The 17,310-nt window shown below is 33.6% G+C and overlaps 1 protein-coding gene across 2 annotated transcripts in view; it reads right to left on the bottom strand.

Moving 5' to 3' along the window:
* Window positions 1–5,780, bottom strand: part of LOC118183618 (calcium homeostasis modulator protein-like) — a 74,148-nt gene extending 68,368 nt beyond the window's left edge. Inside the window, exon 1 of one of the 2 annotated variants that reach the window (XM_085813474.1) lies at window positions 5,428–5,780. In XM_085813474.1, coding sequence (XP_085669600.1) covers window positions 5,428–5,638 — 211 coding nt within the window. In that variant the 5' untranslated portion in view covers window positions 5,639–5,780. Of the gene's footprint in view, window positions 1–2,361; window positions 2,690–5,427 lie in introns of those variants that run through there. The other variant, XM_085813475.1, reaches the window with a different exon arrangement.
* Window positions 5,781–17,310: the final 11,530 nt, after the last annotated feature.

The raw sequence follows: 17,310 nt of genomic DNA, 5'->3' as shown, positions 1-17,310 counted from the left end.
TCGAGCAGTCACCAGAATTCGAACTTATTCTTCTTATTTTAGCAGCACATTTTTCACAGCAAAGCAAGTAATGGGAAATTTGACGATTCCTTACATTTTCTATATTTAAGGAGGTAACAGATTTAGTGAGCACAATTCAGATAGTGACGAATTTTCCTCTACCGCATTTAGTTCAGGGGCCAATGTAGAAACCATTTAACGTTTCTGATATGGAAAAATGAAACATCTCCCTTGCCTTTACCAAGATTTAAACCTTGGATCTTTCATTTGCTGACCAGTTACACTACAATAGCACGCACGGAGGAATGCGGTAATTTTTTTCAATGTCACAACAATGGTAATATCTCTCTACATTTGCTTATATTTACTTATTTATATAAACTTTGATTATTGCATAAATCGAAACCCTTCCATGCATATATTTGAATGAAAGGCTGTGTAGTACATAAAGCAATCTGTAAATAATCAAGGCTATAAGGCACTCAAAAGGTGTAACGGTGTCCGACTTCCGGTAGTAACTCTGGTAAAACGGATGCGAAAAATATTTTGATTCGCATTCGCGATAAATTAGAATTTTATTCCAACGTCATTTAGCGTTTAATAGTCTGATGAAAAAATTCCTACCGATGCATGATAGACTTTCGTCAGTAAGTACATCTACATTCGAAACTCAGTAATTTAATTATAACTAAAGCAATTATTTCCACCAAAATTAGTAATTGTAAATTGATTTAATAGTAACTAAAAATTGAATATTCATTCATATTGTATTGATCTTAATCTGAAATCTTAACAAGAGGAAAATACTCTAGCACGCAAATAGAATTATTAGGTATTTATCTGTAACAAGAAACAAAAAAATTGCTCTGCCGTCGCCAGGACTCGAACTCTCGATCCTCCGAATGCAGGGAAAGCGAAAATTTTTTATGCGCAAATGCTAAGTCTTAGACCTTCACAAAAATTGCATTTTCAAAAACTGAACATCAAAAGGAGACGAAAAATCGATTACCTTCGCACTTAAACACTCATTTTATTACTCATTAGATTCTAACTTCGAAATTATATATTTTTACTCTTGTGTTACTATTTCAATGATTCCAGAAGAATAAGACGCACAAAATAGTTTTTTTGTCCTTCCCACAGGAATATTTGGAATTTGTAATTTAATGATAGGCAAATAAAAATAATGGCAAACGTTCGTAACCGTTTGAGATGGATGATTTAAATGAGCACTTCAAGAAAAAAGAAGCAATCATTTTTAAATAAGGCATTTTTCTCTCCTTCTTAGCATGCCTTCGTGGTGTAGTGATCAGCACATTCGGCACGTAACTGAGAGGTTCGAGTCCCGGCGAGGGCATTATTGCTCATGAATCATCTCTCCTGCTTTCAAAAAATACCCAAGGTCTCTACAAATATAAATAGAAAAATGTTTTGCAAATAGGCATAAACATTATACCAGAATTCTCATTTTTTAATGGCATCAGATAATACTAAGGAGGGTTGTTCTCCTTAAGTTGGTAAGGCGACTTTACTATCATACGAAATGTGACTTGATATCCTTTCTTCAGGTTTGTGCATTTAACGAGCGTAAATAATTATAATAATGATGTTTATTAAAAAATAATGAAACCATCTAACATATGACGCTGTTGAAAAGTTAATGGTTAAGCGCTTTATAAAGAATCTTGCTACCGTTCTAGAAAAATAAATATATTAATACATGCGTTATAAACATCTTAATATATGCGTCGCACTGATAAAAAATATATTACTCCAGTTCAAAAGATACATTATAGATGCCACGTAGTTTGCAATTATTCGTCGATTTTTAGGGCCATCGTTTGACTGACTGTATTTACTCGCATATTCCCCCGTAGGTTTTGTTGCATATGATCTACAAACTTCTGATTTATGGCAGCAATGTAAAATGTTGGCACCAACACGAAAGTATTTTTTGTAATTAAAAAGAATATTTTTAAAACTGATAAGTTCTTTGAAATATATACCATTAGTCTTTATGTGCGCTTTTTGAATGTGCTATGTTTATCATTTAAGCTGTCACTTCGAAAATAGTATACATTGCATAATTTTCTCGTCTCTATTTTTAAGCGGTAAAATTAGATAGGGAAAGGTGAAAAATACGCAATATGGTATTTATTTTATTTTCTCGCGGCAACTAAAAATCGTATGAAGCAATTTTAAGCTAAAATTTTTATTTTATACAGAGAGATTAGAAGCCATAAACATAGATCTAAACAGGGAAGATTTTCCTATAAGAGATATGATTAAATTTCAGATTTATCTTAAACTCACTATTCGATTAACTTTTCAATAATAAGTATCTAATATAATATGACATACCTATGACTCCTATGATAACAGCTGGGCCAATCATAAAGCTGCTACCGTATACAGATGCCAAAGGTTGCTGACAAGGGCATTTAAACGAAGCAAAGCGAAAGATCTTTTCACCGCCAATAGTAAATACTATTAATACTCCGTTCGTAAAAGATACTTGATGATTTTGCAAGAAAGATGACAAGCCACCCAGAATGGGAGAAATAGCAGACATACTGAATTCGGATCAATAACCAATCGTTGCAGTTTCTCACTTTCTTTACAACTTTACGAATTTATTTGACTTTCAAACAGTGTAAAAGTTTTAAAAGTCTCACTGAAGCTTTCATAATTTTCATGCATGCAAAAGCGAATAATTAAAGAGCGTATTGTTGTTTACTCTGCGACTCATTCATTGCTGCGCGCGCATTTCTTATACCCGCCACGGAGGCACCATTTCCCGCCGAACAGCTTTAGAATTACATAACAATTCCATTTCTTATTCGAATTAAATTAGAGAAAAATCTCGTTTAAGTTAAATGGCGAAGAAAAATAATATTAAATCCTTCGGTCAGAAAACACTTAACTTCATTTTTTTCTAAATAATATTTTTTTTAGTGTTTCATTCTTTGGAAGTACACATTTGAAGTGACCTCAATTTAATGCATCTAAAAATAATTAGAATTTACTTTGTACTAAAAGAATTTCCTGGATACCTAAAACTGAAGCATTAACGATTTTAATAAATATTTTAAAAAGATGCATTATATTCCAAAAATATTTTGCCGTTTTATAAATATCACGGTTGATTTTCACAGTATTCCAGATAGTATTTCAGTATTTCTGAAACGGGAAATTCCAACCAATTATTTATGGGATATTGTGAATTGTACTTTCAATTTCGTACTTTTATAGGCAGTCTGCAGAGTCATTTTATAATTTTTTCGATGTCAAGAAACTGAAGAAATGAACAATGCCCTTGGCGAGACTCGAACCACGGATCTCTCGAATACGCGCCGAATGTGCTGACCACTACACCACGAAGGCATGCTAAGAAGAAAATACCTTATATACCGGGAGAAATACCTTATAAACTCTTCACTCTCTTTTAAAATAAGAATGATAAAGCAATACTAATTATGCGAATTTCTAGAATGTTTTTCAAAACGGCATTTTTATAAACTTTTACTGCTTTCTCATGTGTTTGTCAATATGTTCAAAACTTTGCCTTCGACTTTTAAACTGTTTTCTAACAAACTATGGACTCAAAATTTGCACACACTGTCATTATGGATGACAATACAATGTGGTGAAACGATGTTTTCAAAATTTGATTTAGAGGGTTTTAAATTTAATCTTGAAATAAATTTTCACACATATCTTCGTTTACTGAACGAACAAGAATTCTCATAATTTTATTGTTTGCGTCCTCGGATAGAGTAGAAAAGAGTAAATTCTTTAAAATGAAGCTTGTGGAAGATTTCTAACATAATTTCTAATGTTTTCGCATAATTGCAATAACACCATTTATTGTAACAGAATTGTTGGAAGTAGAAGAGTGATTAGTCGTTATTGAAAAACATTTTAATTGAATAATTTGATTAAATTTCATTGAGATTAAAAAGATAACAATTAAAATACTAATAAAAAGATAACAATTAAAATACTAATAAAAAGATTTTTTTTTTAAAACAAGCTTTTATTTAAAACTTATAACATAATTAACCAAAGAAAAGGAGAAAAGTAATTTACTATATAGTTTAATGGGAAAAGTAAATTAAATAATTCTTTTTATAGAGTTCATCTACAATTTTATATCAAGAATATAAAAGCGTGGGTGCTAAATAACGAAATCTATTAAATGCATTGTCAAAAATATAAGTCATTATATTTATAAATTTATAAAAAGGACACCACGCTTTCATTACTCGAGTCCTAAAATTGTAGATGAATTCTGTAAGGAAAGTTATTTAATTTGTTTTTCCCATTAAACTATATGATAATTTTTTTTCTCTGTTTATTTTATTAATTATTTAAGTCGTTTTCTTTGAAAGTGGTGCAAGTCCATTTTATATGATTTAAAATTATTGATATATGTTAATACGCTCATTTTATGTTTTTAAATAATAAATTGATTTAAATTTATAATGTGATCGTTTTTAAAATATTAGTTTTAAAAAATTACACTTTACATGAGCTCCAGTGGAGTTAGACCACTTTCAAAGTCAACAAAATGTGAAAATCAGATATAAATAAATATTACGTCTTTGTGGAAAGTAACTTTACCTTTTTTTCTAAGTAATTACATTTGTAATTTAACTAACTACGTAAATTTATTTTGATAAAATAATGAAAATTTTGAAGGATTTTTTTTTGGGGGGGGGGGAAGAAATGATAAAAAGCTTATAGCAGATTGCATTCATTATTATCATCATCAAATAACTTTTTGTCAAAAATGAAACCACTTTCAATGAAAACGGATCACTTTATGAGTTTTAAACAAAAGCTTGTTTTTTTAAAAAAAAACCTTTATTATTATTATTTTTATTTATTTATTGTTATTAACGCTTACTTTTCCAAGGATTATAGAAGTTCGCCGAATCAATCAAATTTAAAGATTATTGCAGCAGGATAATTTGCAAAATATTATTTTTAAAATACACCGTAAACATAAGATTATTGCAGTAGGACAATTTGCAAAATATTATTTTTAAAATTCGCCGTAAGCATAAGATTATTGCAGTAGGACAATTTGCAAAATATTATTTTTAAAATACACCGTAAGCATACTTGAATTTAATCGTAAGAAGTTCAAAAAATAAATAATGTTGAAAGAAAAAAATTTAGTCGTTAGTTAAATTATGACATTAATTATACGTCGCTCGACACACGGAAAAGTAAGCCATCCGGAAAATCTGAATTTTGAATACCTGAAATATTGATAAGTGGAATTTAGTTGTACTTGGAGTACATACCAATCTTCCAAAATCTCTACTTATTATTCTACTTCTAAGTTATTTTAAATTATGGATTAAATTTATTAAATATATTTTCATTTGTTTCTAATAAAAACTGTCAATAACTTCATACCAATCATCCCCAGGACAAGAGCTGGACCAATCATGAAACTGAAAGCGTAGGCGAACGCTACAGGTTGCTGGCAGGGGCACCTGAACGCAGCAAATCGAAAAATCTGTTCGCCACCCACAGTGAAAACTACTAGTAATCCATTCACGAAAGACACCTGGTGATCTTGCATGAAGGCTGACATGCCACGCACGACGGTGGGAAGATTCGACATTTTGTTCACACCTGACCAGTAATCGGTAACGCAAAATCCCACTCTATTCTTAAAATTCCATTTTACATTTACGTTTGCGGTCTGAGTGTTCGAGAAGTATTTCCTAAAACCGAAAGAGTGAAAACAGGAGACGCAAGTTGGCACCGGAACTCCTTCCGTTAAATAGAATCACTGATAGTGAATCTACCCCGTGATCTAATATTAGCTCATACAATTCAAGTTGAGTTACAAGTTCGTACGCTTCGAATATTCTTGCGCGTAAGCTTCAGTTTAATATAGCAGACTTCAAAAAATTCTTCTTTAACTCTACTTTCAAATAACTTTAAAATTGTTCTATCTTTTTCAGTTATCTTATGTCCTGTATGAAGAGTTATTAAAGAGCGCAACAAAAGTTTTCGCATCTAGTCTGGCGGTCTTCCATTTTTTTCGTACGGTAATTACGCATAAGACAGAATCAATTACTTTATTAATGTACACGATATCCTGATTGCTAGGATTTCAGCCTAGTTAGTCAGCCACCCAGATATTCCAATATTTTGGATAATAGGAAACTGTATCATTTTTAGCCCAAAGCGGCGTTAGCTCAGAAGGGTTATTAGTCTCGAAAGGCTATTTTGCGTCGAATCATGTATCAAATTGTTGCTACCAAATATTATCGCCCTGTAATATATTTAAAGAAATTAAATAATGAAGAATCTGCATGAATGTATGTATGTTTCTCTCAATGTGTAAACATAACGGTACCTGCAGCCATCAAGTTTTGAATAGCGTAGTCCTCCACCCAAAAATGGGCATCCGGAAACCCGAATTTTGAATTTGTTTTATTATCTATTTCGTATTATGTAAAACTTGAACGAATTTTTGATGAACAAACTCAACGATTTCAAAGTGAGAAGTGGTAACACTGTGAGGAATAATATTTTTATCTTCAGCGCGCGAGACTGTCTGTCGGGAATTCTAAAGAAATGCTGTGAAATATTTTTAGACCAAAGGGGGCGTTAGCTCTTAAAACTCAAAACAAAAAGGGACGTAATGCTCTCAAAACGTGTATGTGTGTGTAAATGAAAAAATCACCCCTTTGGGCGTAATATAAAATCTGAAAGCCTTCAGATTTTTTTTTTTTTTTGTTAGTTTTTACTTTCCATTTTACATATATTCACTGTATACACAACGATCTTTAAACTTTATTAATTCGGGGACTGCCTAAATCTATAATTATTTCGAGTTGAACACAAACCATCTTCCGAAAAGTATCTGTTCAACCATTTTTAGATGATTAGTTTTATGACATTTGTTGTATTCAAAAATTCTTTTAAATTTTGATTTTGATTCGCAGAACGTCTAGAAAGGCAAAATGTTTCAAGACTCCATGGAAGACAGATTGGAAAAAAAAAAAAAAATACTTAAATTAATGTAGTCGCTTTTATAGCATAATTGTGAACTTCACTGTGCAGCTTCATATTATTTAAATAAACAAAAATAATTAGAAACGCGTAAATAAATTAACAAAAAGACTTGATTTTGCTTGATCTAAACAGAAGAACAACCGAACCAGATAACTAGATTTCGACTCTATTCTCAAATGCAACTGTTCAATTAATTAATTAATTAAATATTAAATGTTATGCTTGGCAATCAATCGTAATTAATTGAAAAATTTCAAAATACAAATGAATAAAATACAAAGAAACCATCTGAAAATAGTATTTATTTCCAAAAAATACAAAGAAAATACTTTTTAAAGGAAAGTATTTATATCAATATATTTTTTACTTCCTTGTACTAAGTAAATGAAGTATGTAATCGCAAAAAATTTCGGGTATCATATTTCAACCAAAATACCCATTTTGACCGCTTTCGAATTTGAACGATGTAGTTGCGTGACACCTGTACGTACGGAGAAAATAAAGGGATTTTTTTTTTTTTTTTTTTTTTTTTTAATAAAACGGATTATAAAATGGATTCAAAAGAGTTTGTGCGTGTATATGTATAGCCCCCCCCTCCTCTTACCCGAGTCGATTCTGTTAATTTATATATTCTGGGGATGAGGCGACTGTGTCCTCTCATGACCAGTCGCCCTTTAAAAGGGGAAGAATAGAAGGTATTTTCTTCCTCCTTTCCGCATGCCTTCGTGGTGTAACTGGAAGCATACTCGACGCGTATTCGAGAAATCCAGGGTTTGAGTCCCAGCGAGGGCATTTTACATTTTTCACGTCTCCAGCATCGAAAACCCTAATGATTTTACAAAGCTTAGATCGGGGGGCACCAACCTTTTTGTCCCTAATAGCACATTCTAGAATATCTCTTGGACGGTGGCCACCATTTACTTTTTCAAGGTGAATTTATACTTGAATATAGTTCACAATACATGCACATAAAAAAAGAGACGTCTCATTTCGCTTTATGTTGGTATCTGTGTTGGACGCAGTTTCTGTTTTATTAAAAATGAGAAAACTTTCACATAGAATTTTATTGAAAACATGTTTATTGTGATCGTACAGCGGCGGACACACGTTAAACGATCGGGGGAGGGGCGTGGTGCCCGCGGGCATAGGGTTGGGAACCCCTGTCTTAGATAAATTGCTTAGTAAAAGTGTTAGCCAGGGCCGGTTCCAGAGCCGATGCAATCAGTATGGTCGCACCGGGACACAGAATTAAGAGACTGCAAAATTTTTAGAATTTAGAGAAGAAATGAAAAACAAAATTTAAGAATGGCAAATCTTCTAGAATTTTGGAGAGGCAGCTTAGCTTTTCGCTCTTTCATAAATTATAAAAAACTCGGAAATCTTAAAATTACTTGCCATACGCCCAAAGTGTTATTTTTGCTCCACTCAACAGCAACAAAAGTGCTGAAGACCAATTTTCAAAAATAATAAAATTTTCAGCAGCAAACTTTAATAATAATTCTTATTGCAACATTCAAGACCTTCAGGCCAAGGTCATTTTCAGCTGTAATAGTTAAGATGGATTTTCGAAAATGTTAAAATTTGCAGGGACACTTCTGCATTAACTGAGTTATTTTTTTAATAATTCCTGCTGCAACATCAATAGGATATTGAAGCCAAGGCCAGTCTGGACTGTATATATATATACATATAGCAGATATAGCACCGCTGAGCAGGCTTCCAACCTAAGATTATCTAAAAGATTACCAAGCGGAATGAGTCTGGACTGTAATAATCAAATGATGATGACAAAATGGAAGAATTTTATGTGAAAATGAAAGCTACGCGTCTCGTGTTCAAGCCCGTAATGAACGTGACGGACATAAGTATAAATGTAATTATTAAATTATGCCTCATTACGGATTAAGTGGCTTAAAATTACGGCTTATAAATGTGGCCAGATAATCCGTCATGTGTTGGAATCTAGGCAGGAACTAATTACAGAATATGAAAAAGATACTGAAAATACGACACTATTAGTTACAGCATGTCTTGATATAAAAAGAAAGAATATTTTTATTTAATTTTATATAAATAAAAATATATATATATATGAAAATAAAATCTGAAAGGGTTATAGGAGTTTCATCTTCTTTGGTAGCATAAATTAGATGAGAACCCTAAAGACTTAAGTGACTTATCACTATGTCTTTGAAAAAGTATAGAAAATGGTCGATGTCTTTCGACTGTTTTGAAGCTGGAGACGTGAAAAATGTGCAATGGCCTCGCCAGGACTCGAACCCTGGACCTCTCGACTACGCGCCAAGTATGTTTCCAATTACACCACGAAGGCATGCAGAGAGGAAGGAGAAAATACCTTATATACTCTCCCTTTTAAAAGGATCAAGAAACCCAAACGTCAAATCTTGGTGACGCGAATTAGCGTCCGCTACCTTTTAGGCCCGGTGCCACTTGTAGAATCATTAGTTTTAGTCCAAAAGGGCTTTGTTCCTGAAGGACTATTGTTTTCGTTTTGCGATTTTGCGTTGGTTCGCTATAAATGACCGTTTCACTTTTCAAACTGTTGCCACCAAATGTTACAGTCCTGCATTATATTTGAAGAAATTAAATAATGAAAAATCTGCATAAATGTAAGTATATTTTTCGCATTGAGTTATAACAACGGTACACAGAGCCATCGAATTTTGAATGACGTAATCCTACTCCGATATGGGCATGGAGAAGCCCAAATTCGAAATTTGTTTTATGATCGATTTCATAATTTGTAAATCTTTAACGAATTTTTGATTAACAAACTCAAGGATTTCAAAGCGAGCAATGACAACGTTGTGCAGAAAAAACATTTTTATCTCCAGAGCCCGAGACTGTACAACCGAAATTCTAAAGATAGGCTCAATTTAAAACTATTTTGCGATATTGCTCTTGAACTGAATTTTATGGTTTAAGTGCGAAGAACAGGATATTTAATAAATAAAGATAACAGACAAAATGTTAAAAAATCACCCATTTGGACGTAATTTAAAATCTGAAAACCTTTCAGATTTTTATTTATTTATTTTCTGAAGCAGGAGAAGTGAAAATTGTGCACTGTCAGGGACTCGAACCCTGGATCTCTAGAGTACGCGTGGAGTGTATTTGCAGTTACACCACGAAGGCATGTAAAAAAGGAAGGAGAAAATACCTTATAAATAAAATCAAAACTTGAATAAAAATATTTTTTTTTATATTCATAAACTGAAACTACATATTTAACAGGTAAATAAATGACTGATCGCATTCCCTTCTGAAATTATGAAATTCTCGCGAGGGGTAATTCCTCCCTGTTTGAGAATTCCTTATCTAGACGTATTACATCTCTTTAAAAAAAATAAGTTTCTGAGTTCGGGGACGTACGGATGCTTTCCACAAAGTCAAATGTTGCAACAAGCATACTCGACCTGCTTCGGATTTTGTTGCAGACCGCTAGTAATAAAATCTATTTTTTTCGCACTTAGAAATAACTGGAAACAGTCATTGCATGCAAATCTTCTAATGACTAACATATCAAACGAAAGTTTCGCCATTTCACGTTTAGATTGTTTTCAAACAAAGGACATCTGACAACATTTTTTATACAAGTGCGAATATCATATCGAGATCTGAAGAGTGGAGGGATTCAACTAGTTTATACCGGTGATTAAAATATTTTTAGTTTAGCAAACCAATCCTTACAATTGAATTAAAATATATTTTTAGGCAATTTATCGCTGCTCAATAGCCAGTTTTAGGCAGCGAATTGATTTTTAAAGATTTTTGAATCTCTCTAGAGGCGCACATTGGACGTAAAGTTTTCATTAAATATAATAGCATTTATGGATGTTCTTTTAAAAAAGTAACGCTACCAAATCACTTTTTCTAAAAAAAAGAAAAAAAATCTAATTTTCCCATTATTATATTAACGTGTAGGGTCATTAGGTTATTTCGAAGCAGGAGAAATGAAAAATGAGCATTGTCCTCGCCGGAACTCGAATCACGGACCTCTCGAATACGCATCGAGCGTGCTGACTTCTACACCACGAAGATATGCTAAGAAGAAAGAAATGCCTTACATACTCTCCCTTTTAAAGGGCGACTGGAGTTGAGGGGACCCAGTCGACAAATCCTGGTGGTGAAGAATCATCATTCACCACCTTTTAGTTCGGGGGCCACATTAGGTATTTTTGAAAGCAGAAAATGTGAAAAATGAGCAATGCCCTCGCCGGGACTCGAACCACGGCCCTCTCGAATACGCGTCGCGCGTACTGACCACTACACCACGAAGGCATGCTAAGAAGGCTGGAGAAACAGCTTATAAACATTTACTTTTTAGTTATCATAAAATACGTTTCGGCATTATCATTAAAAAACGTATTAATTAGCAAGAAATCTCAAGAGGACAATCTGCAAAGATTGCCTTCGTGAGATCTTAGCAGGGTGACTTCGTAAAGGACTCTGCAAGAGCTGTGCTGTGCAGGACTGGCGCTACACTTTTGCCATCTAAGTGCAACCTCTATGGATCCTAATTTCTGCTGCTATGTGCCTCTCTAAATTCTAAAAAAAATTGCAGCCCGCACTGACTCTGGCACCGGTCATGATCGTTATGTGTTTTATTGCAACATCGACTACAAGATACATCCTAAAACAGGATTTTCAAGAAAACCTATTTCGTATTAATGGTATGTACTAATGCAAGACAGTCGCAAAAAGAAATATGCTGTCACCTCGTCTCACAAAGAAGCTTAGCTCAGAAGAAATTAATAATAATCACTAGCATTTAACTACTCTACTTCAAGCAAGACGCCATTGAATTATTACTTAATCAAACACAACGCGCTTATAAAACCAATCCACTGTTTATCAAATGCAATTTTTATTGCATATTTATTACGATTTATTTATTTATTTTTCTTTTTTTTCCACCCCTTTCCATCATTTCATTCAACTGCTGAACTAGAACATTCGCTTCCTCTTCACTTTGTGCCCCTGAAAGCAAATCATCAACATAAAAATCACGAAGGGCAATTTTTGATGCTAAAGGAAATCTCACTTGTTCATCTAATGCAAGTTGTTTCATTACTCTAGTAGACAAATATGGCGCACAGGCAGTCCCATATGTGACTGTCACTAATCTAAATGTACTCAAGGGCTCACTAGGACTATCCCTCCAAAGCATTCGTTGCCAATTTGTATCTTCTGGGTGGACATGAATTTGTCTGAATATCTTCTCTACATCGGCACATACTGCAATTTTGTGAGTTCTAAACCGTAGAAGAATTGGAAACAGCTCTTGCTGAACTCTTGGCCCAACCATCAAAATATCATTCAATAAAAGACCCGATGTCGTTTTAGCTGAAGCATCGAAAACAACTCTCAGTTTAGTCGTACTACTTGATTCCTTTAATACGGCATGATGAGGCATGTAATACGTAGAGTCAATAAGAATCTCTCCCTCAGGCACTCCCTCCATATGTCTCAGCTCAAGGTATTCCCTCATATTATACTGTTCATATATCTGAGGCCTTTTTAGAAGTGAATTTTCTAAAGATTGGAATCTACGCATAGCTAATTGTCTGGAATCTCCAAGCTGAGAAGGCGGAGAGTGAAACGGTAATTTCACAGTATATACCTCACTTTCCTCTCTCGTATATGTAGATTTGAAATAATCTTCACATGCTCTCTCCGATTTAGTAAGCATGTCAAACGTAGGTACAGCATCCAATTTCCAAAAGTCAGACGGCATCTGATCAGTTTCCACTTGTATATTATTAACATAGATAGTAGGATTAATTTCTGTTGAATTATTCACACTACCTGAAATAATCCATCCTAGTTCAGAACGAGAAGCTACCTGTTTACCTTCTTCGCTTTTAATTATTTCTCCCTTTAAAAGAGGTAAGGCAATATCTACGCCTAAAAGTATATCAACAGGCCCACTTTTGTAAAACGTTGGATCTGCTAACATTAAATCATTATATTCCTCAACGTACTTCTTATCCAATGTAAAATGCGGCAAAGTTCCAATAATTCTATTGATGATAAATACTGGTATTTTAAATGACACTTTCGCCGGAAAATGCGGAACGAAGTTTATTTCCGTAATCCCATTAGTTTTCGTATCCAAAGACCCTAAACATGAAATAAAAACTTTGGCATTTCTTCTTGCTAACCCTAGCCTTTGGACACAATCTTCTGAAATCAGGCTTGCTTGACTGCCAGAGTCAAGGAGGGCTCTACACAATTGGTATTCACCCGATGAATCTAACACTTTAATAACAGCCGTACATAATAAGACTTCACTCTGAAAATTAAAGTCTGAAACACAAGATTTAATTACTAGAACTTCGATATTCTCCCCTGACCCAGCCGATTGAGCGCGAGGTTCTGGCCCAGGGAAAAATGGCTTAGCCGTCACTGATAATTCATTCGAACTGTTCGTAACTGCTTTACATGCCTTTGTCTCATTTTGGACTCTTTCGAAATGCAGTAGTGTGTGATGATTTTTAAAGCACTTTTTACATTTATGCGTACTTCTACACTCGATAGCTTTATGATTTGAAACCAAGCAATTAAAACAAACATTATTTCTCTTGACAAAATTAACGCGTTCCTGAACATTCAGATTAAAAAACTTATTACATTTAAAAACTGAATGACCGGCTTTACAATACGTACACTGCGCGCGAATCTCTGAAGCCAATGAAGTTAATTTGTCTTTTGTAACTTGTTTTTTAACACCTTGCGTTTTACCTGCTTGCAAGGTTCTGGCATGAGATTTCAAGAACTCTAGCAGATTATTAAGTGTTGGTATTTCCTCACTCTTTAATGTTCTTTCCCACCATCCTCTCGTCGAAGAATCCAATTTAAACTGTACTATTAACATTAAAATAGTATCCGCGAATTGCTCCACTTTGAATCCTAGATTTTCAAACGAACATACACACTCTCTTACAGTGTCTACTAACGCTAATATCTGACTAGGAATTTCAGCTTGTAAATTTGATAAATACAAGATTTTCTTTAATAACGATGAAAATAATTCTCTCTTATGTGAAAATCTTTGACACAATAAATGCCACGCTATTTCGAAATTCCTGTCACAAATAGTTAAAGCTTGAACAATCCGCAAAGCATCTCCTTTTAAAGAACCCTTTAAATATTGTAGCTTTTGTGCACCTGATAAACGGTCATTATCCACTATCGCCGTTTTAAATAAATCAAAAAATGATAACCATTCTTCAGTACTGCCACTAAATACAGGAAGAGTTAGCTTAGGTAAGCGTATACTCGCTATTTCACAAGATTTAGTTTCCACACTAATGTCTTTAACATTCTTAACTCTGGTTAGCATTAAAATTAACTCATCAACAGTATCTTGTATGACCTGTTGTTCTTCTATAAATACATCAATATCTTTTTCTTCACACACTACAAATATGTTACTAAAAATATCCGAAAGTTCGGTCATTAAATTATTTAATCTAGATTTAAAAAGTTCTAACTGATCAACATCAGCAGAATCGTAAGTCACTGTAATTTTCTCTTTCAGTTTACTTAACTTAGCTTTAGCTACACGCTTTTTAGTCTTAAGCGTTGTAAATTCCATTATCTAATAAGAAAGATAAAAAAACACACTGACTCACCAAATTTACTGCGACTCCGGCTCGACGGACCCAAAACCATGTACGATCCGTTGTTAAAAATAGTGGACTGTAAATTGACTTGATATTACTTCAGTATAGAACCCAAGAAACCTCAGAGTCATAATGTCGACCGAAACTTCTTTATTGGCATTCTTTATTGGCAGGTAATATATTTATCTTTATTTCAAACAGTAAGTTAGTTGAGGAACGGCGAAGACCACAAACTCCGACTTCAGTGGCGGCTTACCAACACAAACTCAGAAGAACCTCTGCTTAGTTGAAACTCCAGTAATTCACAGCAACCTCAAAGCTCTAATGGCGAGCTTTAAAAACCTAACAAATTTGCATCTGCGCCGCTCCTCGGTACAAAGAAAGAAATACAATTTGCATAACATCGAACAGTCATTGTTGCAGTTTTAGGTCCGTGAATCGGCATTCTTGCTATCTGGTATATTGCAATTTAAAGAGCATTTTTGCCATCCCCACTGCATGCTTTCATCGTATAATTGATATCGAGGTGGGTGGCAAGCGGAAGATCAGCCATTACCATTTCAGATACATCATGTTTTACTAATATAAAAAAGATCGAAAAGTAAGCAAATGGTGTATGAAAAGATACGAAGGAAATGATTTGCACAGGTTTTTACTTCCTTGTACGAAGTAAAAAGGATGTATTGTAATCGCAAAAAGTTTCAGGCAGCATATTTCAACGAAAATATCCCATTTTGACCTCTTTCAAATGCAATTTAACGATGCATTTCCGTGATATATGTACGTAAGGACAGAATAAAACACTCTTTTCCTCCAAAAAAATTATAAAACTGCTTTAAAATGAATTCTGAAGAGAATTTTTCGTGGCGTCTGTACGAACGTATGTACGTACGTACGTATCTCACATAACTCAAAAACGAGTAGGCTCAGAACGTTGAAATTTTGTATATAGGACTGCTATAACATGTAGATGTGCACCTCGTATTTTGGTTGCAATCGGCCGCACCAAACGTATATAAATATATTTATATATATATCCACTCTGTTACCCGGCTCAGTGATCTCACTTTCTTTACTCGTATATGTTTGTAAATTGTACATTTTTTGCTTTAAAAATGATTGAATTATGTTGTTCTTATCTTCCGGTTAAGGTTTTTATGCCTTTAGTAAATCTGTATGCAATATTTTTAGAATTCTCAACAATTTTAAAATTGTTTAAGTGCCGCTAAGCCTGATAATGTTTTTGATGGCGGCCATTGATTGCTCTTGTTTACATTTGAAACAGCAGGTTAGCGGATTTGGTGCCAATCTAGAGAAACTTAGCTTCGCAAGAACAAAGATAACGCCTTCATTTATTATTTAAATCATGCTTAAACCTTTCTGGAATTTTTTCGAGGAAATAAACGTTTAAGATTTACTTCGTAATTTTTAATACAGTTATTTTGAGTTTTTATGTATTTTTGCCTTGTCGCGAAGTGAAAACTGAATTAATTGAATGAGAAATACTCAATCGTCTGCGAAAAACTGTTTCTTTTTTGTTTTGTTTGCTTAATTTTTTTATACATCGTTCTAGCTTTATTATAGTATTTGAATAGAATATGTGGCAACGATTAGATAATTCAAATGATATAAATTTTGTGCATTCTGAGTTATAATACGAGAATAATTTTTATGAAATTTTAAAAATGCCTTACAATACATCCTGCAAGAAATGGCGCAATCAGAGCTCCAGTCAACTAAAATGCTTTGATCACTACTAATGGATGGACTAGATGGCGCCACACGAGCACCTCATTTGTTCAAAGTTTACTTATTCTACGGACGGTGGCACAGGAGCCTCCGTCGCTAGTATCTCTGAGTTCTAGCACAGCATGTGTACAAGTACTTCCATATTGGATACAATTTACTCGATTCTTCAAGCATTTAAAAGTCAAGTATCATATATTGGTAAAGGCCGTTAATGGTCGATTGCCTCTTACTAAGTGATAAGACATAGACATAGTTATAATATGAACGAAATATAATACTGTTAAGTGAACCTAGCGGCAGAGTGTCGCTATGGTAAACAAAGTGAATTTTAAAGAATGCATTTATTCTATTGTGGTTTATGCGATGTCGGTGAAGTAGGTTTAATTCAATCTAATAAGTTTAAATGAAATGCAAGAAAAAATACGTATAATTTAATATTCCGCACAAGGAAGTCATGTGGTGTACACATCAGATTTTTTTTTTTTTTTCTAATATTCGCAAATACTAGTCACGTTTCTGTAAATTTTAACAAAGCGACTTTAACTCGAAAGACGACAGCCACTGTGAATAACCCATCTTCTTGATAATGATGTGCTAAAAGCAGAAATTGAAGGAAATACAATATTGTTCCGGATTTGGTATTTAAATAGCTAATGTTAGTTGAATTATAAATTAAATTGTTTTATTCCCCGTGCAGTGCAGCGCGTGACGATATTAAAAGAAAGCTAATTCGAAAAATTCAGAATACAAGGGCGCGAGTATTTAACATTTAATAAATATCTCTTTCGAGAAAGTTCTCGCGCGCGATTTAAAATCTTATAAAAGGAGGAAAACCTCTCAATTCGTTGTTATATTCTTAAATATGGCA

This window comes from Stegodyphus dumicola, chromosome 3, assembly GCF_044657685.1.
Source record: "Stegodyphus dumicola isolate Sdum_Otavi_A_Nest chromosome 3, ASM4465768v1".
NCBI lineage: Eukaryota > Metazoa > Arthropoda > Arachnida > Araneae > Eresidae > Stegodyphus > Stegodyphus dumicola.
This window is presented reverse-complemented; position numbering and strand designations above follow the sequence as displayed.